Here is a 27,320-nt window from a genome sequence, read left to right as displayed (position 1 = left end):
TTAAATAAATTGTGGAACTAATTGACTCAAATGTCAACCACTGTTTATTACACTGAATACTCACGCTGGTGTTTTTCAGTGTCATAATAAAAGAAACAGTACATAAAAAAAGTATATCACGATGGTGTGAAGAAATGGCAATTATGAAAAGCTGCAAAAAGACTGGACCAGGTTTCATTTCTACAAGAAGAGAAATGTGTGTATATATATATATATATAAAAAAAAAAAAAAAAAAAACAGCTTTAGTCAGGAATTCTGTGCCCGAGCTAATTGACTATCAGATGTGAGATAGTACCTGGACTTACAAAGCACCAGTAAAACTAACTATTCCTCAAGTAAAAAAGGCCTGGCATTGTATTAGCTTTATCATACAGTAAAGAGGGAGATAAAGAGCAGAAACTCAGCAGTCAGGATTTGACTTGATACGCCCATAAGCCAATAAAGGTAAAGAATGTGTGGGGACTGAAATGGAGACTGAGAGCCTCACCAGTGAGACATACCAGATGAAGTCTGGAATTATCAAAATTCATGGCTGTGGTTGTCAGTGATGGAGAGGTTTGCAGGAGTTCCTGAGTTTGAACAGAAACACCTCAGTGTTAGCAATTCTGAGCTGGAAGTCAGTTAGAGGCAAGAGAGACTACTGAAAGAGATATAAAAATAGAGATGGATGCTGTTGCCATAGAAATGGTGCTGAAAGTTCAAAGAAGTGAAGACTACAAGTGTTTATGATGGATGGGTTGAAGGGTCAGGATGAGCTCCGGCTCCTGCTGCTTCTTGAGACCTTCATGTTGATTTATATGCAGGTGATGTGTGCATTTCAAAGGTCATGACGTTATTTTGTCTGTTGCACAAGATAAGAACAATATCTAGCTTGTCTCTGCTTCTATTTTCCATTACCTCCTTTCTTTCGAGTCCGAGGTTATACTCTCCTCTCGCTCTCTCATCCTGGGCAGCACGTCAGGGTCTCCAGTGCAAAAACACAAACAGACCATAAATCAGCGGCAAGTTGAGAGCTGAGAGGAGGAGAATGTTTCCGATTTGCCCTCCTGCATGCCTCCACTCCCAGTATAAATACATCAGTCAGAAGGGGCCCCCGATGTGTTTCTGCCCCCGCCATCTTCTCAATGCTACAGTTTCATGCAAGGTCAGAAAGTGAGATAACAAGCTGGGGATAGAGATGACAGTAATTCTAACATTAGGGTGATGATAATGCTGCAGCAAGGTCCATCACACTGAAGTACAATCAGCACTGTCGCCACAATGAGCTGATGAGACTGACAGCAGACTTTCGGCCTTCAAATGCCTCAGCTGATGCAGCTCCCACTCCATGGACCCATGAGTGTATTAACACTGAGAAATATCAGGGAAGCCCATGCTGCTGTCCAGTAATGATGTGTGTGTGTGTGTAGATGGATGGATATTAATAGCAGAACAGGCAGCAGACAGTCTGAGGGTCTATACTCTCATAGCAGCATTCTGACAACAGATGGAGCCTTTATAGTGCTCCCGTCAGATCTTCATTTAAAAAAAAAATATGAAAGGAGAAGATTAAAAGAGCAGGTGTTTGTGTCATGTGAAGGAAAAAGATGACATACCATGTGTGTGCGTGAGGAAGCAAAACACTGACAGGCCCAGGTTGTCTATATGAAGGGAATTCCACAAGCTCTTGCTGCAGCTGGTGAATTGTGTGATGCTCTGTGCTTTGTACACAAGCGCACACACACTCATACTGAAAATACAGGAGGATTAGTACAGTTGTAAAAATATCCACAAAGTGTGTGCTACACTCCAGACATTCTGTCAGAGGGAAATGAAAGAACATAACTCGTCCATTCTTCCATGACTTGGTGTTTATGTGTTAACGCCACACATGAATATCAAATGCAGAATCCACAGACTACAGACCTGGAGCCTGGAGCTAAAACACGCACCCAGAGATGAGATAAATGCATTCAGACACACAAGGCACGCTGACTTCAGATTGGTAATTATGTTTCACAGAACAGTAAATTCACTTGTACATGTAAGGAAGTTATGGCAGTTTTAAATGACCCGTTTCCTGGCAGCAATACTGGCGCTGACAGGTTCTTATGCACTACTTCTTAGCCAGCTCAGACACCTCAAGATGTCCATTCAATTGCTTTCTCCTTTCCATCATTTTAAAAGGCACATATATATAATTCTTTGAAATTCAATGTATGTACAAATCTTATATTTGCTAAAAGGTTGCCATATATTTTAGTCTGCATTGTCTACGTACACACGATGAGAGAAATATCTTTGTGAGGAAAAAGTTGCGAGGCACAGTGGGCCTAAACGCAGAAGATTATTTGGCAAGTTCATAGTGTTATTTCTCCTTTCCTGTAGTTTAAGAAGGGACACCGGGAAGAAGATGGTTCAAGAAACACAAAAAGGTCCAATGCCTCAGGGTGACTTGAAGGGGTCAGTGGGTGTGTGGTTGAAGCTGGCGTCGGCAAAGATGGCCAAGGTTCCCACAGTGGTGAACACGACAAAGATCCAGAGGAACAAACGGTCAACCACCATGGCCACATACTGCCAGTCCTCCTTCAACTGGATGGGGGAAACAGATAGAAGGAAAAGGACACGTGGTGGAGACGGTGCACCAGAGGAGGGGGGGACACACCACAAGGATGTCTTGTGAACTATCAAGAATAAAATAAAATAAAATAAAGACAAACTTACAGCTTCGTAGTCTTTCTCAGCCTGCAGAGCCTCTGCAATGTATGTGATGGCGTCTATGGCCGACTTCAGCTCATCAGGTAATGAAAGGTAGTTGCTGGGACCATCGATATATTTCCTCAGGTCTGTGCACATGCCCTCCGGATGAAACCTGCACGCACACGCACACACACACACACACACACACACAGTGTGGTTATGACAGTGTACATCAAAGGAGAATATTTTGAGATCACAAAAATTGTCAACACCCAAAGCAAACCTAATTTTGCACACAGGCCTGAGGAATGTAGCAACATGCATGCAGATGTGAGTCCAAGCTAATTAAAATCTGTAAATAGTCGAGCGTCTATGAGCCAAGCTGCACGTCTCTCCTTTGCACTCTTCTGTCATTCAGAGAGGAACAAAGGCTCCGGGTCTGCTCGGTGCATGTGTGTGCCCATGCAGCTACCAAACATCGGTTGTTCTGGGTGGGAAGTTGCTGAGGGAAGTTCCTAACATCATCCACAATTTGTCCAAACAACAGGTATACATGCAAAATCAAAATAATGAAATGAGTTCAACACAATGAGGCTTAGCAAATATATCCTTTTTCCTATAATAAAAAAAATTACTTTAAGTTGAAACCACCTGCTTATTAGCATATTTGGCCCAGCAAAAAAAAAAAAAACAAAGAAAACAGCACTACCATGTGCAGCTTTCATTTTAATTAATCTTTCTTTTCAAAATTTGCTTTCATGCTATATGGACCCCAAGACCTCCTACACACATCCTAACACACGAATGTGAGCTCCCAACAGTAACAGTCAGGTTTCAAAGAAAGATACTTTGGCAACAGGAAGCATTTTCAGGTCTGATGGCAAATGCTCAGATGCATTAAAGTATAACAGTAGTGCAATATGAAGAGAGTCAACAAACTGACTCAGCACAAAATCATCGGGCTGCATACATTTGGTAAAAGTTTGGTTTGGTTTAGTTAAAGCATGGCTAAATTAAGTACTGAACTCACTGGGATCCCCAACAAAATCCATGGTTAAAAATTAAGCTTATGTCATTTCACTCTTCATTTGAGGAGCCGACGGTTATTTATACTGGCCATGATAACACCACAGATCAGCCAGATGATGAGAACTGCAGTACTTGAGAATCACTTGGGTGTTCTGTAATCATCCATTATTTAAAAACCTGTGCACACAGTTATGGCGAGCAGAGTAAGACCAAGTTCAGTTCATGACATATATATTTTGCATTTTGACCCTTTAGCAAAGTCTGTAAAACTGAACTCATCTCATGACTTTGTCCAAATAAACGTGGATTAAGATTATACTATTTGCAGAACAGCTGGACTCCTCCACGCATCTGCAGACTTATGAAACACCTTAAATATGAAACACCTCTTCCACTACAACCTTTGACCGAAAAAAAAAAACAAAAAAACCCAAAAAAACAAAACAGGAAACACAAGTTGTAGGCAAAGTTTCTCAACACTAGAGGGCAGTATGGCACCATATCTATAAGGAAAGAAGGAAGTCGTAACCAGACAGGCAGTGGCTGAACGATGGGGGCCCTGATTGGTATTCAGCTCAGGGCTTTGGGGGTTTACAATGCAGCGCTGCCACCACTGGTGCTCCTATGAGTGTGGCAGGTGAGGAGGCTGTGACCTGATGGGGGAGAGAAAGATAAGGGAGGAAGGGTAAGAGGGGTAGAGGAGGGCATAATTTGCCATCTTAAACCCTCCCCTCTTTCCCCTCCTCCATGGCCCAAAGTAGCACTTCATCAGTGAGAAGTAAATGACTATTCGGGAGACTAATTCAACTAAAACTTGCTGCATCTGGTGCCAAGACATGCACTAAACCCAATTAAGAAGGCTTGTGTGCGTCTGTGTGGACTCAGGAGAGATAGTGCTGTCTCATCAAACTGCTCTAATAGAGCCCCCCCCCCGTCACCCGTTCTTTCACGCAGACACATAGCGTCCTGCTCTAATGTGTCAGAGTCGATTTGCACGGGTCATTATTATTTTAGCAGTGACTCTCAGCCGCCTCCAGTCTCTCTCTCTCCAGACACATTTCAGATCTCACAGGAGGTGAAGGATAGAGAGGGAGGGACAGCTACAGGCTGCGAGGCAGATTTTTTGGGTGTATTAATAGAGCAGCAGGGAGGCAAGTTAGTTAAGGGTGTCACATAGGAGCTGAGATCCAGCTACTATGCAGTCTACCAAACCAAGGTCACCCATTTCCTGCGTACAAAGTACAGAGACCAGGGTTTGACAGATAGAACAGTTTGTTGCCAATTTGTGTGCCAACATTGGCCCAGATCCAGCTCCTTACTCAACAGCTTCGGAGGCAGCGCTCAGTAAAACCTTTGATTAAACCCATCCGTCTGGTTTGCTCCAGAGGTTATTGAGAACTAAGATCTATACGTTTTTTTCCATGCACCTTAAAGGACCCATATTTTACACTTTCCCCCATTAATTTAAAGTGTTGAAATCTTTGTGCTTTTAAGGACCAAAAACCTTCTCAGAGTAGTCTTACATCTCCTGCCTCAGACTTCTCTCTGGCACTATGATAAATGGCTGAGTGTGGCTGAAGCCCTGACAGTTGGTTTTAAGGCTCAGTTTCTGAATACAGACTGCGTGCATCTCTGTCTCACGGTATTAAAATAAAGCCTACACCTGATTTAACAGCAAAGTCCCCATGGGAATCTATATTTCTACTATAGGGACTCTTTGTCAGAGTCACTCTCTTGAGTGGTTTTTGCATTGTACGCCAAACATGCTGAATAGCAACTGCTCATGTCAAAAAATAGTGTTTAAAGTCAAAGCCTTAACCATTATAAACCAAAGATCACCGGCTGAACTTAAGCCCTTATATTTCTCAGACTTTTTCCCCGACCAATGTTCAGCTTGGGACTGCTCCACAAATCAGAATAAGTTCATAAATCAGTCTCCATTTTGGTTATTTCTCCGCAGGACCCTCAAGGAAAGGAATGCACCAACTAAAATGGCCTGACGACTAAGATACAAGAATGAGGAAAAAATGGTGAGTAGACTTCCACAGGACGAATGCAAGCTGTGAGAAACTAGCAGGAATTGCTGGGCAGCTGAGTCCAAAGATAACCTGCTCCACAGGCTAGAATTTCTATGAATACTAAACACAGGATATGTTAGATAAACTATCGGACTGCATTTCAAATTGCCATGTAGCCAACTTTCCTGTTTACTTTAGAATGTTTTTGTGTTTAATCACTTCTGCTGCAAGATCTGACTCTTTTTAAATACAATGAAGGTGAAAATAGTGAGATATGGATTGTGTGCTGCAGTGGAAATGGCAGAAACATCATGAATGTGAAACACTGAAATGGGTTGTTTTATATATATATATGTTGACAACATGACCAAAACCTAAAACCACACATAATCGCATGCACGAGCACGAACACATATACAAATAACCCAAAAAGATGTCTCTTTGGCCTGACCTGTTGGGCTTGGGGAACAAGATGGAGGTGTCTGGTTTGCGGATGAAGTATTCATCAGCCACTTTGCTGATGGCCATCTTGTGTTTCTCTCGGCGGGGCATGCTCTCCAGGGAGAGGGGGGTCTCCACTTTTGGACGCAGCATACCAAGGTAAGGAGGCAACATGTGGATGAAGATCTAGGGAGGAAAGGTAAGGCAGAAAAGAACAGAGTAAGAGTTTACAGTAAAGGTGACACTGCAAATAGGAAAAAAGAGATGTACTGAGATCGCAAAATTGGAAATTACAACACACACACACACACACAGCTCCTTCAGGTTGCCTGCAACCCATATTAACAAATAGAGTGTTATTAAATTGCACTTTTCACTTTCAGTCAATAGATTGTTAGCTCACACAGACATCCAAGATCCACCAACTTTGCTGGAATTAAAAATCCACTTGTTCAGATTGTCATTTCATGATGTATGAGAGCTGGATTCTACTTGCTCCGAATTTGCCGATAAGTGAGAAACAGCTTCAAATTCGAAATTTTGCAGTGAGCTTGACTTTGAGTACAGTTATACCGAATGATGAATGATGTGTTTGGAGAAACTAAAGATGTAATTTTTTTCAATTCTTCAACATCTACTCTCAAGGTGTCCCTGAGAGAAAAGCATAAACTTGGGATGCTCCAGTGGACACATTGAGCAACATCAAATCATTAACTATGTGTGATTAAAATTTGAAGCCTGACAAAAATAAAGAAACCTTTTTCTATTATTATTAATCCATGTGCTCTTTGGCATTGAGACTTGAAACTGCCTCCAGAAGGAATATCAGATGATTAATTGATAAATAATCAAATCATTGGGCCAAATGTCTGTTGATCAATACCATGAATCCTGTAAATGGCTTCTTTATCTGCACTTTAAGTGATTTTATGGCCATCTTTTAGAATAACCCTTGGCTTGCCATCCATCTGTGTTTGGAAATGGTATATTTGCAAGTTTGGGTGTTTTTCTTGTCTTCATTATCAATGGTGCTCAGTGCAGTTTTCTTGGAAACGAACTCTGAAATACACTGTTTGTCGTCTAGGAAGAAAAAAATAATTTGTAAGGCAGTCACTGAATACCAATGTTCACTTGTGTGTAGATAGATTTGTGTGAGCGCCACACATGGGGACCCTGTTGGCTCGTTATCCTTATTAAAGCTCAAAATGTAAACAGGGGCACTTTGCCTATTATTCCTATGGTGTGGGGAAATAATAAATCGGTGTTCCTATCCCAAAAAAAAAAGAAAAAAAGGATGCTTCTGTACAGTTTAATCAAACTCTTATTTTTGGAAGTGGTTTCCAAAGCCCTGAAACTGCATTTATCTCTTCGAGAGGCAAAAAAATACAGATAATTTAAATTATTAAATTATACTTTTAATAATTAAAGATGCCCTCAGAGTTGTTGTGTGAACAAACAAAGTTATGTTTGCATTCAGTGTTTCTCACCAAAACACATTTTGTGGCTCCTTGAGGCTTAAAAACATGAGGAAAAATAAGTTGAATGCATTTGTGTCCTCATTATTTTTCTATTTTCTTTATTACTTTTAATGAAAACTTCATTGACCCACACATATGGTCACTGTGTTGTGTGAGAAGCAATTGTTGTACCCTTGAAGGGAAAACACTTCATCTACAAAGACCTTACTCAAAAACAAAGGTAGCTGTAACCAAGCTACTGGTGCCGCTCTGTGTGTGTGTGTGTGTGTGTGTGTGTGTGTGTGTGTGTGTGTGTGTGTGTGTGTGTGTGTGTGTGTGTGTGTGTGTGTGTGTCTGGCAAACTACAACAGCAGGGTGACAGGACTGGAGAGCAAACAGACAAAAAAGCTGAGTCAAAAGTAGCAGGATTTCACATCTGTCCAGAACCTGGGTGTTGAACCTAAAGTCGCCTTCCTTGTCACTTCAGGCTGCCCTGGTGGAAAAACTACTCATATGGACCATTTAACACAGTTAGAAAAAGTCGAGTAGGTCTATATCAACACTGGCAATGGCTAAAATCCAGTCGCAGAAATCTTTGGTGCATCTGTGAGAGGAAATTAATTGTTATCGAGTTAATGGCAAACATCTGTGTATGTAAGTGTGTGTAAAATAAAAATGGCTTTGCTCATTTGAATGTGTCCTTTCCAGTGATTCTACAGATGGAAAAGGGTGGGTGGGTGGGTGGGGGTGGGTGTGTGTGTGTGTGTGTGTGTGTGTGTGTGTGTGTGTGTGTGTGTGTGTGTGTGCGCGCGTGCGTGGGGGAGGGGGTTGTTATTGACAACCATATACTGCATTTCCCGATTCTGGGTTTGCCTGCTCTAAATCAACCTCTCTGGCTTCCTGCCCCATCTTTGGAGTGAAGACAATGGACAGAAGTATAATAAGAAATTATTAAACAGACAGCCCCGTGGCACCTGGACATGTGGTGATATTAAAGCTTAACAACTGCAATAAAAGAATAATCCCTCATGTTTTGGAATATTGTGTTAGTCTAACAGTTATATGAATAAAAGCAGCATTATGAGCATTGATGTCAGATGGCATTTGGACTTTTCCATTAACTGTGATAACACAAACTGTATAAATCAAAGATTAACATGTTTTGTTTTGTTTTTACTTGTTCTTGATTATTAATTGTATTTTATTTTAAGACCTTTCTGGATTTATTTGGTGGGACAGCTTGAAGAGTGACAGGAAGTCGGGGAGAGAGAGGGGGATGACACGCTGGAAATGACACTGGCTGCCGACAACTGAACATCCTTGTCGTAGCCGACAAGGACGTTGTAGCTTCCTGTTCATGGGGTGGGCTTTACCCACTACGCCACCGTAGTGAGTAGTGTGACAGAACTCAGAGTTAAGTGTAGAGCTGCTGCTCAGACACAATTAGCGCCACATAATGTGCATTGAGGGCAACGGACATTGATGGAGGTTAATGATATAACACGGCCTTAAGGGTGTTGATGACTTAATTCACCAGAGTGGTCGAACCTACAGTTCTCCAGTGCTTAAATCTTGAGGGTCAAGATGTTCTACACCATTAAATATGCCAGCAACACACTATGAATTGAATAATCACATATACAATCTAATCAAATAATTCACACCGTGGTCTAAAGCCTGTGAAGATGTCACCTTGCGGACCCAGATGGGCATCATGTGGGTGCTGGGGGAGCGGTGATGCAGGTTGAGGACCACCACACTGAGGATGACGGAGAAAGTGACCAAGATCATAGTGAACATGATGTAGTTGACAATGATGGGGACGCCCAGCGAAGTCTCGGGGACCTTGTCAGCCAGCAGCAGCAGGAACACAGTGAGGGTCAGCAGCACATTGATGGACAGACCCATCTTTTCACCTGGTTGGAACAAAGCAAATTAATTACCATTAATCCTATTGTACAGAGCAAAGATTGTCTGTCTCAACAGAATCTGGCCCATGTCGTTCATCTCTATTTGCTGTGTATCGGAGCAGCATGTCATCCTTCAGTGACTGCCAGGACAAGAGGAGTTCTCTTACTGACTCCATCAGACTGTATCTCCAGAAAGCAGAAAGGTCAATATGTCCTTTTTGTTTTGCTGAAGTCATTTCTAGGGGATTTAATTCAGAATAATATGATCAGAAGTAAAAAATACATTCGAAAGCAAGACAAAACTATTTCAACTCCAATGTCCTTGACTTGTCTCTGTGTACGGGGGGGAGGGGAGGTGATCATACTTGATGAACTTGCATGCATGCATGTCTCCAGATTATGCAAGGGCAGAGACATTGAGCTGTCCCACAAGCATAGACTAGAAAAGATAGATACACACACACAAACACACTAACTATGGATAAAGGCTTTCTGTGTGTCCTTGCGTTAGCAGCTTTTATGAATCCAAAACATGTCCAAACTGAATTCACACTCTGAGAAAACATGTTAATGTATTTCTCATTGGACAGTCTCAGACAATAATTTGCCATGTTGTTTTTTTTTTTTTTTTTTTTTTTTATGAGCTGCATGAAAATGCGATAATTGAATTATCTTAATAGGAGTAAAGTCAGTATCCCAATGGGGCACATCACCAGATTTACCCATGAAGAGCAGTTTAGTCATAGACACAGAGGGTATCGTCTGTGAAAACAGTGTATTAATGCCTCCTGCGACTCTGGAGGAAGTTTGGAAGGGCAGAGAAAAAAAATATATATATATCTTGATGTCACTTGGTGTTATATCAGTTTGTACTGTGTTAACAGACAGGCTGGATTTCAAGATGAGAATTAGAGAAAAAGACATCAATGTTTGTTCATCATGGAGGTTCTTTTGAATTGAATGTTACTGCTGTGATAATAGGAAAAGGTGTCTATCACTGGAGACACACTGGATGTGTGGCGAACGTCTGGTTTTCATTTTGCCAGCCAACTAAATGGATTAGAGTGTGACACATGCATGAGGTTCACGTCTAGCTGCAAATCCCCCTGAAGTGCTGGAGTGCTGAATAAATATGGGTAAAACTATTAGAGACACCAAATATAGTGAACATATAGTAGTGGAGCATAAAGCTGATTCTTCTCAGTAGCTGGTGGGCAGATTTCTACCGTTTAGATTTTTGAGGTTATCGATTCAGCTCCAGGAAAATACTTTCTAATCTAGAGTCGGACTCCCTTTGTTCCAGGAATAAGACAAATGTATGTCTACCCAATAACAGACCACACAAACACAATAAGGAAATTCTGTTGGGAACTTTAGAAAGCAACAGTATGCCTGAATAATCCCAACCAAAGCTGCATCAGTCGTCATCTCCAAATTAAACCAGTTTGCATGTGTGTTTTTTTTTTTTTTTTTTTATGTACCCGCATCAGGAGGCAGGTAGAAGTTGAAGATGGCGATGATGGTGATGAGGATACAGGGGAGGATGATGTTCAGGACATAGTACAGAGGCTTCCTCTCAATGATCAGGTAGAAGATCATGTCCTCATACAGGTCGTCATTCATGCTCTTCCTGCTCGGCTTGTGAATGATGCGCCACTCACCGCCCTCTGGAGGAACAGCCACATTTTAAGCATTAGAAAACACTTTAATCAAGATCAGCAGAATTATTATTTTTACTACACAAGCAACAAATCTGCATACCACAGGGGGTCAAAACTAAAGTGCGCACACAGTCAAACTGGGAAAAGACACTCTTGTGACTATGGTTAAGATATTAAGTAAAAAAAAGTGTAAAGCACCTTTAAAGGGAAAACAACTTTAGAAAACCAGATGACTATAACCCATCCTTGGTAAATGCTACCACCTTATCATTTACAGTTCAAAAACTGGTATCCATCCATCCATCCATCCATCTATTCTTTCACTTCCCACCAAACTCTCACCACTGTAAGCTTCGTCCAGTTGGATCTCCCGTATCTCATTGCCCCTCGAGTCCAGCGCATACTGCAAGTCGATCTCAGTGGAGTCATACGTGTAAGAGCGGAACTGCATGGTACAGTTCTGCCAGTCAAATGGGAAGTATTCTACCTACAAAGAAAAACGGGTATGTCGAGCAAACCAGAAAAAACGTGGAGAGAGCCCAGGAGAACATGAATGGAACAATGACATCTTCAGGTTTCTATTTAAACGTGTGTTTGAATAGACTTGAACTCCTTAACTAACCTTAACTCCGCAAGAGCTGCAGTATAGTGCAGGGGGCTTCCAGGTTACTCTGCCGTTATTATAAACCTGAACATGGACATGCAAGGCCACATGAAACACTCCATCATTACTGCAAACAGAGACCAAGATAAGATCGGGTTAAAAACCTATTTATTTTCTTAATCATCGCCAACCTTTTACCGGTGGTTTGACACATGTATCTGTGCAGCACAGTCTTAAAGGGGGAATTGAAGGAAACAGTGAGTTGATATCAGATGGGAATGTGAGGCTCGGGGCTGTCTGGTTAGTGTGCTAACATCAGAAGAAAAACAAGTAAGAGACTAGACTTGACACTGACAACAGAGGCAGCGCCTGGTGAGAAAAGTCATGCATATTGATGCTGAACTGTCAACGTTTCCTCTAGACTCCCCAAAACAAAACTCTAGCCATGTAGCAATAGCAAAACTTAAAAATGGCTCCCTTGACATCTCAAAATGTCTCTTCTTGTCACTTTGTATCATCTTGAAATGAATCACTTCATCACATATTGACTAAAGCATGATGCACCCAATCATCTCATCTTATCAAGGCCTCATTTAGTTCTGTATCAACTTCAAAAGTATCACCTTATTTTTGTTCACAATGTCACATTGTCTTGTCCTATCGAACTGATCCAGGGCTACATATATATTTAATATTTGGAAGAGTTTTAGAGAAACTCATTCTGCCAGATTCTTCCATCCATTAAGCCATACTCCGCCAGGCTCAGCTTTACACGTCATGTGCAGTTGTAGCAGCCTTTATTTCAAGTCATCCCACTTCCTCTCACACTCCGCTCTTCGCTCCGCACTTCAACTCTTCATTCCACATGATGAAGCAGAATTTCCGCGAAAAGACAAAGAGGTAAAGGTGCGGTCAGGAATCCGAGCAGCAATGCCAACTACAATCGCACTGCTCCTCCTGTCCTCTCGCCACAGCACATGCACGTCTCGCTTCTGTCCCACTCAGCAAAGGCCCCATTAAAATATTTTAATTGTCAGAGATAAAAAAGCAGAAGCGAAACACAATTCACAACACACTTAAATATGTGGCGCTAATACTGGATGTGCAGAGAGCAGTTTTGGCTGTTAGGTTCAAAACGCAATACACAAAGACATCCAGTCAATTAGACACTCATTCAGTCAGGATGCACTGTTTGGATTTTATGCCTCTTGTAATTTTATGGGGAGTAACACTAATGTCCTTACAGCGGGCCCTCCTAAAACTGTGTCAGTTTTAGGAGGGCCCGCTGCTGTTGCTGAAATGGCCAGCATTGATCATACATGCACAAACAAGGGAAGGGTACAAAGAAAGAAGGGTATACAGGCTTTTGCATGTGTGTGTATGCATGGCTCTGAGGGAACGCCTTCTGAGATCAGATAGATGAGCAGTGGCATCAGCTCAGTTATCAGGGAGCCATGCAGCTTAATTGCCTATAAAAGTGTTGATGAATGGAGCAATGGGGAGATGTAGGACATATACAGCAGCTATAAGGAGAATCTGTTCTAAGGATCTACATTTTGATGTGACAAAGTTTTCCTTTTACAGACATACAGCACATTACAATGCATTACACAGCTACAGCCCAGTCACGCCTATAACAATCTGCTGCCACTTCCCCACAGCTGCCATTACATTAATATTTTAATATCTAATGACACTTTTTATTCTCTTAGTTAATTTGGCTTTGTGTGCAGAAGGGGAACAATATTAGTTCTCCTTCTTCCAAATACACCCGGAGGACATCTGGGCATCTGAAATGGGAGAGAGAGAGAGGACAGGGCCACAATGCAGCCTGTATGTAAGACAGCTGCTGGTTGGGAGGACTGAGCATTATTGTGGCCATCAAATGGAAAAGTGAACAGCCAGAGTCTGCAGCGTGTTGGAGTTCAAAAGTTCACTGAAAGTGTTTTGGGAGTGGAGTCTGCAGATGGATTTTCTAGTTGTGTCTTGAGTTGTTCTGGGAAAAAGGTACTTGGTGTTTGAAAGGGAGCTGTATGACAGTCAAAGACTCTTCAGTAGAGATGGCAGAAGTGCAAAAGGTGAGAACAACATGGGATAAAAGGTGGAGATGGTTGGCATCCTAAGCCCTTAGCTGCCCTTTCTGACAGTTCTTTCTTTTGGGGAAAAAAAAAGTTGCATTTGTTATCCTGCTGCATAGAATTTGCAGAAAAAATATTATTTCATATACATTCGCAAGTGAACTCATTGCTTCAATTATGGCTGCTGTAGTAAGATGCATCTCTAGAGCTAAATGGATGCAGTGGTGGAGAAGGTTGCGGGTTTGAACCCCCGGGCCTGAAGCCTCTCTGTGTTGAGTTTGTGTTCCCCCTTTAGGTACTACTTCTTCCTTCAGTCATGCATGTGCAGGTTACCTGAGTCTGAAATGACCTATATATGAGTGTGAGAGCACGATTTATAATCAACAGTATATTTGTGTGTCCCTGCGTGTCTGCCCTATGATACACAGCTGACCTGTCCGGGGTTTGGCCGTAAAGCTATTGGATGGATGGATTGATGGAAATCAGTCACCTGGGACGCTGTCTAGAGCGGCAGTTCAGTTTTTCAAGCAGACCAAGCAGCGTAGTGGACTTTGTGGAGGCGGTGGAGGGTGATGTGCCTTTCATACAGAGTTATTCTATAATGCTAACTTGTCTTCCACTTCACTTCTTCTCACCACCTAAACAGTAAATGCTGATAAGAACTTATTACAGGCCTGAGTGGAGGTGTAAAGAGCAGGCTCAAAGTTGATTACCAGGCAAACACTGAAGCTGTAGATAAATAACAGGATCAGTGGAATAAACTATTTTTTCTTTTCAATAATCTGACAGACATGACCTTTACGTCTGTAAGTGGAGGGAGAAAGTGAGTATTTTTGGAATTAACCAAGATTTTCCCTATCAGACATTTGTTATATTTTAAGCAGTTGTGCATTTTAAGATGGGCAGACATATTAATATGTATAGGAGGGTAAAAACAAAGTGCACTTCCAGCGCCTGCATTGAAACCACTTAAAAAGTTAAATATTAAAAAAAAAAAAAAAAAAAAAAAGAGGAGGGAAGTGGCCACATGTTTCCTCCTTTCAGCGCTCTGGTGCTGATTCATTAATGTCAACGTGAGTTCAGCGCTTCATGCTTACTTATTGATGAGGACGATGTCAGGCAGCCAAACCTTCGCAGCTGGGACACGCAACACCTCAATCCCATCATTCTGCTTGGGCTTCCATTCCAACCGATGATCCGTCCATTCCTGTTTAACATTCCAACAAAAGATGCGTGTGTGTGTATGTGTTCAGCTAAAAAAAAAAAAAAAAAAAAAAAAAAAAAAGTTTATTTTATCACCACGTGCAGAAAATGGGCTAGGGACAAGAGAGACATGGATACTGACAAAAGGGGAGACTTTGCATTTACAAATACATTTGGAGATTTCATCAGTTTATTTTTCATTTGCTTCAACTGCTTGTAATTAGATTTTACTGGGACGTTTTTTCCCCAAGCATTTGTTTTAGCATAACAAAACATCATTTGCATAATTTCTCATTTTGTGCTGCTATGAGATGCTCCAATTGTTCTCTCCTGGTGGCGTAGTGCAGCGCCACTGAAATCAATGATACGAGGTGGGAAGTTATTCAGTAGCAGCACTTTGTGTGAATGACATGGACAGGGGCTCTCCGTCACATAACTCACCAAAGTTTCCTTTGAAGCTCCAGAGAAACAGACTTACCAGATTCATGAGGACCACTGTGCTCATTTCTTCATTCTTCATATTCTGAAAGAGTGAGAACAGGAAAGTATTGGTGTTATTGATGTGTAGTAATAATAAAAAAAAAAACAAACAAACAAAAAAAAAAAAAAAAAAACGTCCAGCAGTGACTTCATACCTCAAAGTATAAAGGTCGATATGTGAATCTGAATACCGACTTATATATCAACATTTCGGTTGAATATAATGCTTTATAATCAGTGACACTTCACAAAGTTATGTTTAATTGCAGTTGAAGCCTTATTAAGTAACATTCCTATGTTTTTAGTACTTCATTCTTATTCTCTAAGTTGCAATGATTTAGATTTTGGCTCTTGCCTCCTCTGTTAGGAAATTACTCTAAACCAAATTTGCCCTTGGGGGAATAATTTGTATTTGTAATTGAAATTTTTCTTACTATACATCTGCAAACAAATCAGGATCCAAACAGTTTTTTCTACTCAGGTTCAGCAAATTAACTCAGTCTGAGGGAACATATATTCATATAATCATATGGTGTTTAGACTGACCATTTTTCACATTTTGTTATGTGGCAGCCTGATGTTATTATTCAACTTCATTTTCCTCCCTTATCTTCATCAATAACCCATTATAAAAAGAAAGTGTAAAAGCTCCGTAAGCTTTTGCAAATAAAAAGGATACTTTGAAAATTAATTCTCCTTGACTTATGACATCATCTTTCACTTAGAGCTCACCAGGAAAGCTGCAGCTCACCTGTCTGTGTGCGAGCCTGCTGTTGATTTTCAGTATAAAATCATACCTGACTCAGCTGAATCAGTTAGACATCCTACTGTTTTATTTTATTATGGAAATGTTGAAATTTATTTTCCAGCAGATTTCCCTCGTCCTTTCATAAATATGGATGTTGAACTTCAAGAATTCTGCTGCAAGTCCCCTCATGGAAACAAACTGGCAGAAATTAAACAATACATATTTCTTCAAATATTAAACCAAAAGAAAGAAGCACATTTGAATGAAAAACAGAAAGGTCTTAATAGCTTTTCAGCTGTTACTTACTTTTCATTACCTGAACTCTTCATAGGCCTACGGAGACACACTGAAATTGAAATATGATATCAAACGCTGTTCCTGCCGGGCTGCAACTGGCGCAACAATGGTGCAATGATGTGTAATAGAGTTTGGAGTTGAGAGCTGCCAGATCATTTCCCCTTTTCTCATAATAGCCAACATTTTTCGGAAAACACACACTTGCTGCAAAATTGCAAAGATGGTGTGAGATGCAGCGAAGTGTCCCTGGATCCTACATTCATCCTGAGGAAAGACAGTGTGAAATTTTCCATTTTTGCTCCTCTACACTGTCGCTGATTGCACTGAGGTCTTAATTTGGTGTGACTGCACCAGTTAGGACTGAGAGGTTTCTGGCAGAGAGTTTTACTTTTTAAATCCTCAGCTGCTTCTGATGTTCACAGCTTTGCTGAGACAATTATATGCTAACGCCCACTAAAAAGACTGGGAACCTGATGCAATAGACGGCATAAAGTGATACAGAAATTTTGGTTATTACTGCAGCCAATTAGATTTTGTCCTGTAAGTAGATCCTTGCATTGGAGACAACTGGAGTATAATTTTATAGCTAAGTGTTTAAAATGAGTTATGTACAGTTGAAGTTTATTTGGAAAGTTTTAAGAGACTTTCATGGCTTGAACTAAGATTCATTTAGTTTCCCAACTAAATCTTCGTTGAAAAACGGGAACTCAATCCAGCTGTTTTGTCAAAAACATTAATAATCAGTAAAATGTGCTTTTTCATGCATCTACCCTTTATTTTTAATATATTTTCTATAGTATATATGTCTACATTCTTTTCCCTGCCCAGGTAGAGAAGGTCTCACTTCAATTGTGGGACGTGAGAAAGACTTGATTGGCAGCAGTGCATGTACAGCAGTCAGTTCCAGGACAGGAGTTCACGACGCAGACTCTGGCAGAGGTGTTTGCATGTGAAGTACCCAGTTGGGGAAATTAGTAAATGGCCGTGTGCGTTTGCATTGTGTGAGAGAAGGCGGTGCTTCCCTGAGCCAGGGCTGCTATTTAAAACACTGGGGGGAATGTCAGAGAGACAGCTGGGACAGAAGCTGGGGGCGGGGGAGAGACAAGAGACTCTCGCACTGTCATACAGACACACGAATACCTATCCCATCACAGACTTATCACTTACTGATACTTCCTGTAAGTATTTCAATTGACCTCAGCACGTCCATCTGGGTGAATGTAATAATAACTCAGCAGTAATCCAGCTGACTAGTTCAGGGCAGAGCAGGACTGACCATCCAAGTAGGTCAGTTTTCAACATTATTACACTCCACAACTTAAGAACCCCATGTGACTTCCCCTCCAGAGTGAGTTTGACCTTGAGCTGTACAAGATTTAGATGTGTATGGAAATTATGAGTGTTTGTGTGCGTGTGTTTGCGTGTGTGTGGATGCTATGGAAAAAGGAGCCAAGGAGAAATTAGGGAACAGATAAAGTGACACGTTTTACCTTTTTATGGCGTCACACAAGCAGAGACACTGTTGGTCAACACGGCTAAAACACAGTTTCCTAGCATGGATGAATAAAAACACAGTACTTCACATCAGTAGCTTGACTCTTTGTACCATTTGACTCAGCAGGACAGCAAGCAGTGAAGTGAGAACCAGATGGCACTCAGATATATTCACAGCTTTGAATAAAAACAACAAAAAAAAAAAAAATCCCTTACACACTACATTTACAGGTAAGTGCTTTGTTATCTTGCCTATAAGAGTATGTGTTATGCGGCATGGGGATGAATCGCTGTGTCCAAACCTTTATCACTCAGTCTGTGTAAATCATTCTAAGGACATATTTGTCAGAGGAGAAGTTGCTCCCGGGGGAGACGAGCCCTGGTTTCCAACTGAAGCCCAGAAAAATGTCATGAAAAGGGAAGCTGCAAGAATTTTAACTGACGTCCCAATTTTGAAGGGACACAAAATGTTAAATTAAGATACAACATGGTACCTCCTGAGGTTTGGAGGTGTATTTGGACTCTGCTGGCTTTATAGAGAGATGGATTTGAGAGTGGTATTTATCTCCTCCTATAACTTGCCAAGAGGAAGTGAATAAGGTTATTTATTTATTTATTTTTTAAGCCTTTTCAGAAGGTAGTAAGTCAAGCCTTCAGCTTTATAATCAGCAGGACTCATTGCCAATCGCCTATCAGCGCAATGCTCGTTTCGTTTGTCTTTATTTTCCCTTTTTTTTTTCTCAGAAACCTCTTTTTGTTGTATGTGATGTTCGGTCCATGTGTGGTCATACACTGTACATTCTTTGGACAAAGTGTTAAGGTTTTGTCGCTCACCAATCCAATGAGGGAGGTGAGGGTCATTCCCACACGGACCACCACCTTCTCTTCAGGAGTGGCTGCTGGCCGGACCTTCAGGTTGTAGTCAGTGAAGAGTGTCTTCATCAGAGCCTTCTCTGATTCTGAGGCCCCTGGAGGGACACATTGAAAATAGGTGATGGGTTAGAGCTGACCGATCCTTTCTGATTTGGTTACAAATCAAGAAAAATGACCCCGACCCTTTATAATCAAAGTCCCGCTGGATTTCCTGATGAAAGAGCTAACTACGTGCCAGGAAAGATGGAAATAAATGAACACTCGACCTGAGTGGATAAAACCAGATGTGTCAGGAGAACACTACACAAGTTGTAGCTGAGTTAAAAAGGTAAGAAAGTTCAAATTCAAACCACTAAAAAGGAAACATCCTCCCTCTTTGTCTTCTCTCAACCATACTGGGTCTGACCGTCTGCTGCACCTCCACCCACTCATCTCACTAATCTTACAGACAAAACAGATTCACATTTATGACTTGAGAGGGAGAGTGAAGCAGCAGACTGTATGGTTTCATCTAAGGCCCTGGATCCTGTGTTGGCAGTGATGTAAATGTCTGCAAAGTTTTGAACTCAACCCAGAATACAAAATGGTTCAATTCCACAGCATTTTTATACATTAAAAAAAAACAAAAAACATTATTTCCAGCCATTTCCTCCTCATTGTTGGAAGGTTAGAAACATTTATAATCAGCAGCTCTGCTGAGGCAGCATTCATCACGTTTGGCATTGCTGTGGCCCCAGCAGGATCTGACCTGACAGGAATAAATGACAACGATCACCCGGTGTGGCACCCCCATTAGCCAGGGATGCGTGGCTGCTGATGGGCGAGAACGGGAAGCGGACACGGAAGGCTAGAAATTAGCATTTTGTTCTCTCTGCCTCATTCATATGACTTATAATATCAGAGGAGGTAAGACAACATTGAAGGCTAGCACTGGGCATGTGAAAGATGCCGGCCGTGAATTTGACTTAAGGCAGATTTAAATTCAAACGCTTACCTTCTCTGAACTCTTTGATAAAGGACAGAAGAAGAAGCTACTTGAGAAGGCACTAAATGTGCTCTCACCTGCTTCCCCACATGAATATTACCTTGAAATGTGCTTCTCTACAGCGAACATGGTGTCAAAATTGACAATGACAGCAGTACAGATTTGCATGAACTGTTTTTTGAGAGCATTGTTCTCACTCATGAGGGAAAGAAAAATCAATGATTTCTCTGAAGGGGTGGCTGCTCTTAGCTGGTAATGGTTACTTATGGCTGTGAGACGTCTCTGATGACATTTAGGGGCCTTTATGGCTGCTGCGAGCAGTGAACCGCTCCTCTTTCTCATTGACATAACATCTTGTGTCACGGCATTATTCATTTCTTATTTCATTATTCCTTCCCTTTTAGTCTTCTCATACTTGGCGCCCCCCAACACCAGAAGTGGGAGATTTGAACTTGGCTATGCACCATTAAATTCAACATTATTTCGTACTATTTCAGACTTGATGGAGTGATGAAATTAAACTTCTTGCTTCTTTATAAAATAACTACCAACCGTTACTCACTTTAATAATTGTGACAATCATTTCATAGTACCTGGTGGTTGTGTTTTTTAATTTTCCTTTCTCTATAATGCTTTTTTTACAGAACTGTGGTTGGCAATATTGGTTTCTCACCATGAGGTTCAAATTGATGCTTTTGACTGAAACATCTTGACAGGTGTAGCTGCAAAACTGATCTCATTCCCATCAGCACCAGCTGCACTCTCTCGCTCTGCTAATTAGCACTTGCTAGCATTGTAACATGGAGAGCTAAGATTCAGTTTTTGTCAGTGAGTCTTTGGGGAAAAAAAAAAAACAAACAAAACAACACACCCCAACTACAAAGTAACAAGAGACAGAGAGGGAGAAAGCGACAGCATGGACACACAGAGCCCGGAAAAACAAACTCAAAAGTTTAAAAGGGAAAGGGTCAAACAGTTTGGCTCATATGTGGCCAGTATGTGCACCTTAATTATTCCCATGGAAATTCAGTCTATATCCCACAGATATTAAAACCCCAGTTATATATTTGATGGTCTCTGGTTTGAATCTATTTCTCTATACAGCATTCCACACCTGATTTTAGTCTACTATTCATACATGAAGAATGGCATAACAACTATAGCGCCACAACTTAGGTATATTATGTCAGCTTACCTCCCAATGTGCTCAGGCTGCCAAAGCAACATGCCAGCAGGAGCAGATCCAGGCTCTTCATAGTGACCTCAAATTCAAAGCGTCTCGCTTCAGCAGATCTTTAGAGTTTTAATCCAACTTCTTAAACTTCCCGTTTTTTTTTTCTTCCACTGCAGCTCACAGTGTGGGTTGGGGTTCGGTTAGTTTGGACTGTTGTTGTCTGTCAATCAGGCCAGCCTGGCCAACTGCTGTCTTCTCCAATTACCTCTTATGGGGAGGGGAGGGGAGCAAAGGGGAGGTTTCACTTGGGTCACTGTTCACCCCCCCCAGTGAAAGACATGACTACTGGTCCTCAAACTGTGGCCAAGATTCCGTCCATGTTGTTTTGGGGTCCATAGGTTTAAAAAAAAATAAAATAAAAAAAAAAAGTCACAGGAGGTTGAGCTATTGTTTCTTTGGGTTCGTTAAAATCATACTTGAATCACACACACCTGTATTGCTCTAATACAAATAGAAAATATTCAGACATTTCACATAAAGTCTTAATTTTTTGGATGCATATATAGATGTATACAAAGTTGTTGGTATGCTTCCGTTAAAGAAAGACAACGGTCACTGAAATAACTTGAAACTGACAAAATTAATACAAGTTTAATGAAAATTAACTAATGAAAATCAGACATTGCTTCTGAATTCCGGAGTCATATTAAACAAAAACAATGAAACTAGGTTGGACAAAAATGATGATACCCTAAACTTATTTTGTTATATATTTTGTTATAATATTTTGTTGCTCAACCTTCTGAAGCAATCACTGCAATCAAGTGGTTTCTGTAACTCTCAATGAGACCTCTGCACCTCTCGACAGGTATTTTGGCCTACTCCCATTTGGAGTTCACAGCTGATTTCGGCAGAAGGTGTTTGGGGCTCTTCAGTCACCATTGTGATTATCTGTCTCTTCCTCTTGCGGCCACGTCCAGGGAGGTTGGCTACGATCCCGTGGACCTTAAACTTCTGAATAACATGTGCAGCTGTAGTTACAGGAGCGTCAAGCTGCTTGGAGATGGTCTTATAGCCTTTACCTGGAACATGCTTGCCTATAATTTTCCTTTCTCATATCCTCAGACAACTCTCTCCTTACTGTAGCTTTCCTTGGTCCATGTTCAGAGCGGCACACACCATGACACAAAACAGCACGGTGGCTACGTTTCATCCTTTAAATAGGCAGACTGACTGATTTCAAGATTGAAGGCACCTGTGATGCTGATTACAGACCACACTTAGTTTAAGATGTTGCATTTTTGTCCAGACCAGTTTCATCAGCTTGCTTGTTTAAGCAATTCTGTTGAACTACAATTCAAAAGCAATCTCAGATTTTTTTAGTTATTACTTTTGTCAGTTTCAAGTTATTTCAGTGACCATTGTGTGTTTTTTTTTTTTTTTTCTTTCTTTAATGGAAGGGCACAAACAATTTTGTCCACATCTGTAGCTATCTTGCACAGACATCCACTATAATTAGTGGACATACAGAGGTGATGCAGTGGCCATTATTCTCACAGTATAACAGTAAGTTGATCAAATCATTAAAATGGAAAACGCCACTGTGTTTCCTGAAGGCCCCTGCTGTAAAACCACTCTTTTATATCGAGCTCTCTCATCCCTTCATGCCACTCTGCTCTTGCAGACTTTCTTCGGCCAGCCACCGTAATTCACAATCCAGTGTCACTGCCATTGGGCCTGCTGCCAATTTAATTACCATGGAAGCTAACTATTAACAGCTCGCAGCCAGTGTCAAGTCACACATCAAATCAGTGGTCAGGAGAGTGTATAAAGCTTAAGTTGGCAGTGACTCAAATTCTGCGATCTCTCCCAGAGCAACCATTATGGATCACAGTTTAATTTACAAGTAAGTAGTTAACTGAAACTGGATTGATTGTTTACCTCTGATTCTTATTTTAGATGACATTTAAACGGTTTATAGCAGTCATATCACATAAAGAAGTTGATGCTGTCATCATACACAACACTGTGTGAAGTGGGAGAAGAGCCTCTAATTTTAGTCAAAATTTCCCCCAATTTTCTGCTTTAACCACTCACTTTCTTTCTTTTTAACTCTCCAATTGTCTCACACTGAAAAACTTTATCTAATCTGTTTTCAAATGAGAACTCAACCACTGGAGACGTGTGTTGAGATTTCAATTGAGAGTAATCAAGCGCACAGTACAGACAACATATACGTTTTTCGCAAAATAAGGCATTAATATGTTGCTTGCATTAACAACAGCCCTAAAAAGCTGCTAGAAACTGGCTGTAGGTGGGGAAGGCCATGACCACACTATTTTTACGGACCCAGGCCTTGAACAGAATTATAGATAACGGCAGTTGCCCATTTATTTGGTTTGGTTCATAGAGCTGTCCCTTTTCTTTGTTTTCTTTTTTTTTTTTGTGTGTGTGTGAAAGTAAAAGTAGAATTTTGTGGTAGCAAATATGAGAAATATATTTAGCACAAATTCAAAAGCCAAAGTACCGTCATCCCATGTGCAGTTCACACACTTCACACACATTCTCAATTCTTAAAACCCCATAATTCATTGCTGCAGTTTCAGGACAGTAAACGTGTTCTAATTGCTCAAAATCTTCACGGTTACTTGCTGTACGCTCCCGATCGTGTGGTAATGCACCTATTACAGAGCAAAAATGGGTCATTTGAAGTTGAAAGTCTCTCATTTTTGCCGTTTTATTGGAAGCGGTGATATCTTTGCGGTTTTAAGCGCCCATAAAGTATCTGAATGAAGTTCAGCATCTCTTCTCTCTGGAGCTCTGGTAAGAGCGCGTTGGTAAGCCAGTCAGAGTAAAGGCTCCCGTGGCTCTAAGGCTGTTGGATTTTTTTTCTTTCAAGCGGCATCATCTCTGGCTATGGGAGGTGAAACCATAGAAGTCGAATGAACAGTGAGTGGATTCTGTCACTGCCAGGGAGCGAATACCTGCTAACAGCTGTCTGGAGAGATCAGGCTGATGTCAAGACAAACCGTGCAGACGAAACATTGAGCAGACAGTTTCGGCCCTGTCTGTGCTCGCAGTGATCATTAAAGTGGATGTCTCTATTTAGCTAAAACATCTGCTCCAGACCGTCCCGGTGCACCTGTATGGGATATCATTTATTATATTTAAATATGCATTATCGTGACACTATTTTGGCTCAACAGTCTCGTCATGTTTTAGTCGTTTGTATTTGTCAAGGTCAATGAAAACTTTGCCGAGTTTTTACCTGAGAAAAATGTTTACAATGTAGCTGATAATTTGCACTGGACATTTGATATTCAAGGGACAGCGTTGCTTACTTGAATCACGGGAGATCGGCGGTAGTTTCCAGCTCCGGCCCACAGCAGCTGCAATAGAGGCAGTTGATCATTATAACCTTTTAGCCCCTGAATTAAACTCAGCCAATCTGACTGAATAGTTGTAACAAACATCCTGTCACAGTAACTTACACTTTCCCCTGATCACTATTCTCTCTGTCCACTATCAAAGAAAACGCATCTGTAAGTTTATGTACAATTAAAAAAAAAACAAAAACACTTTACTGACACTAAATTCAGATTTAGTGATTTAGACACGCAGTAGGAGCTATTGAGGCTATTGGCAAGAATGTGCTTTAGACACATGCCGACATTAAAAATCAATAAGATCATGCAATTCATTTGAATAATTTCACCACTCCATCCTACCATCAGTTTTTTTTTTTTTTTTTTTAACTACAGTATGGACTTATTTTGAAGTAACTTACTGGCTATGCTAAGCACCTCACACAACCTAACATGGAGTGACCCAAATGATCCATTTAAATAAGGCAATGCACCTAGGAATGACATCAAACCACAGTCACACAAAAACAAGAAAACAAACAAACAAACAAAAAACTCAGGAGGCCCGCATTACAATCATACAAATATATTAGTTTGTTTTATTCAATTATATCCAATAATACGTCTCCGTTGACTTTGTGTAAGTTATTATAGAAATAAATACAGATTGCAAATGCAGAGACAAGAGTTTGGGATAATAGAGTGTTAGGGGTTGGGGGCGGTGGGGGGTGGGGGAATAAGGGGCTAAAGGGGTTCAAGAGTATATATTGGGTAAGGACTGTTTCTTTGAAGGTGTCCAGTAAATTATTGGCGCATGCATGCTTGTAGTCCCGCCCATCTGTGATCCTCTACCTCAACCCAGGAGTTTCAAACTGCCAGCCCCACGGCTCTCCATAGTCCTCTTCTCCATTGTGTGTTTTTGATCCATGGCTTTGGATGGCGTTTTGTAGTTGATTTATTCCTTGCCAGCAACAGGGGGAGTTATTGCACCCCAACCACATTTGCATGGATATATTTATACGTAGAGATATATAGATATATTTTTTTGCCCCGTTTGAATACAAAAATAGTGTCATTGTGGCTTTGATAGCTGGAAGACTGAAGCACTCTTTTTGCATTTGGAAGACAGGAAAGAAAGTAAGATTATGGTGAGCTCCTTAAAATCTTTTCTGGAAGACTTTGTCACAATAAGTTGGATCGTCCATGCAGTACAAAGAAAAAAAAAAAAAAAGTCAAAAAATGCTTCAAGGATTGATCACTGGATCACACACACAGGTAGAAGATGTATTTATGTGTGAGTGTTGAAGGAGAGAGACTGCCGGTGAATAAGCAGTCCGCACAATGCTGCCAGTGAACCAGTTAAAATCCTGTTAGGAGATCAAAGGTCAGAGGTCAGTCAGTTAGTTGGTGTTTGTTTGATAGGTGAGTGCTGGAGGATTCTGGGGGATCAGGAGGAAGGGGTTTGAGACCCTTCAGTCCCGGTAAATGTTGTTAAGCCTTTTAGTTCAACGTCCCACATCATGTCATAGGAGAGCAGACATGGATATGCATTTAAACAGCAAAATAAACACATCAATTAAACAATCATAAATGAATAGACTAACAATGTCTCCTAAAGGGCATAATAATGGATAGCAATACTTAGAGTTCCTCATATCATGTCATTACAAGCCACAGTACTGAGAAACACCAAAAACACAATGCATACTTTCTTAAACAAAGTACACTTAAAAAAAAAAAAAAAAGAGGGATAAATAAATACACTGCTTCATATAGTTTACAGTGTAATGCCACAAATAAAACATTGGTGTTGCATTAGCTTGTAAGAGGTGAAGTCCCTCAATGATCTGTTTGTAAAGGTCAGCCCAGTTAGCCACATCTGCGCCGGCTTGGTGCAGGGCGCTGTGTGCAATGCAGATGTGTCCAGGGATTGTGGGTGTGCCTTTAAAAAAAAAAAAAAAAAAAACTGTCCGATTTTTTTAACTAAACACGTTTATGTGTTGGTTAACGCTCTACAGGGTGTGACATTCAGTGTTCAGGCTCTGTTTCCAATACGAAAGCTTTATTTATTTATTTATTAATATATTATTTGATGAAGCAGCTAAGTGAATACAAATAAAGAGTGGGGGGCAAGAGGGAGAGGGAAAATCCGTCCGAGGACGGCGTCACTCTTTTGTTGGAGCACGTGAGTCTCTCTCTTCCCCCTTCTCTTTTTTGTGTTTTCTGCTGCATTGCAGATGTGGTGGAGGGACTCCACCTCGAAGTAATACACACACATACACTCCCTCACACACACACTTTAACAGCAAACCTAATGCACAAAAAGGGCAAAGTGTTAGAAAAATAAAAGCTTGAATGAAACACGCAGTTGGTTTTTCATATCAATATTAATCCTTTTTTTTCCATCCCCTTCCTGATAATGTGACTGCACCTTGTTAATGGAGTTTATTGCTTTCAGCCCAAGGACGCGTGCTCATTGATTTGGCCTCTGATTTATCCTCCGTTTTTCGCTCTACCTTTCTCTTTCTCCACACTTCATTCTCTCTCTACTTGGATACACATAATGGATATACACAGATATTCAATCACAGTTACAGAACGATTACACACAAAGACCAAGCTGATGAGTGTGACATATGGGTGTGAATACATCAGCACATGCCACACACACACACACACACACACACACATACATTGTGCCTCCAGGTTAAAGGGAAGTTGTGTTTGCAAAAGGAATTGAAGGGAAAAAAAAAAGTGAAACTTCAAAGGGAAGCTGTGAGGGCACAAGTTAGCTACACTCCACTATATGACAGATGCCTTTCA

The 27,320-nt window shown here is 40.9% G+C and overlaps 1 protein-coding gene across 2 annotated transcripts; it reads right to left on the bottom strand.

The window, feature by feature from the left end:
• Positions 1-1,874: 1,874 nt before the first annotated feature.
• Positions 1,875-21,325, bottom strand: LOC115058957 (acetylcholine receptor subunit beta-like). 2 transcript variants are annotated; one of them, XM_029526527.1, is made up of 11 exons: positions 21,154-21,325; positions 18,935-19,068; positions 15,560-15,604; positions 14,976-15,085; positions 11,819-11,927; positions 11,539-11,683; positions 11,017-11,202; positions 9,327-9,541; positions 6,179-6,354; positions 2,705-2,852; positions 1,875-2,572 (listed from the first exon to the last, which is right to left on the bottom strand). In XM_029526527.1, the coding sequence occupies exons 1-11, from the start codon at positions 21,212-21,214 to the stop codon at positions 2,426-2,428; spliced, it is 1,476 nt and encodes a 491-aa protein (XP_029382387.1). In that variant the 5' UTR covers positions 21,215-21,325; the 3' UTR covers positions 1,875-2,425. The 2 variants fall into 2 exon arrangements, with proteins under 2 accessions (XP_029382387.1, XP_029382386.1); XM_029526526.1 differs by having other exon boundaries at positions 9,318-9,541; positions 21,154-21,214.
• Positions 21,326-27,320: the final 5,995 nt, after the last annotated feature.

The sequence above is a fragment of the Echeneis naucrates genome, chromosome 18, assembly GCF_900963305.1.
Source record: "Echeneis naucrates chromosome 18, fEcheNa1.1, whole genome shotgun sequence".
NCBI lineage: Eukaryota > Metazoa > Chordata > Actinopteri > Carangiformes > Echeneidae > Echeneis > Echeneis naucrates.
Note: the sequence above shows the minus strand (reverse complement) of the source record. Positions and strands in the feature narration are given on the sequence as shown.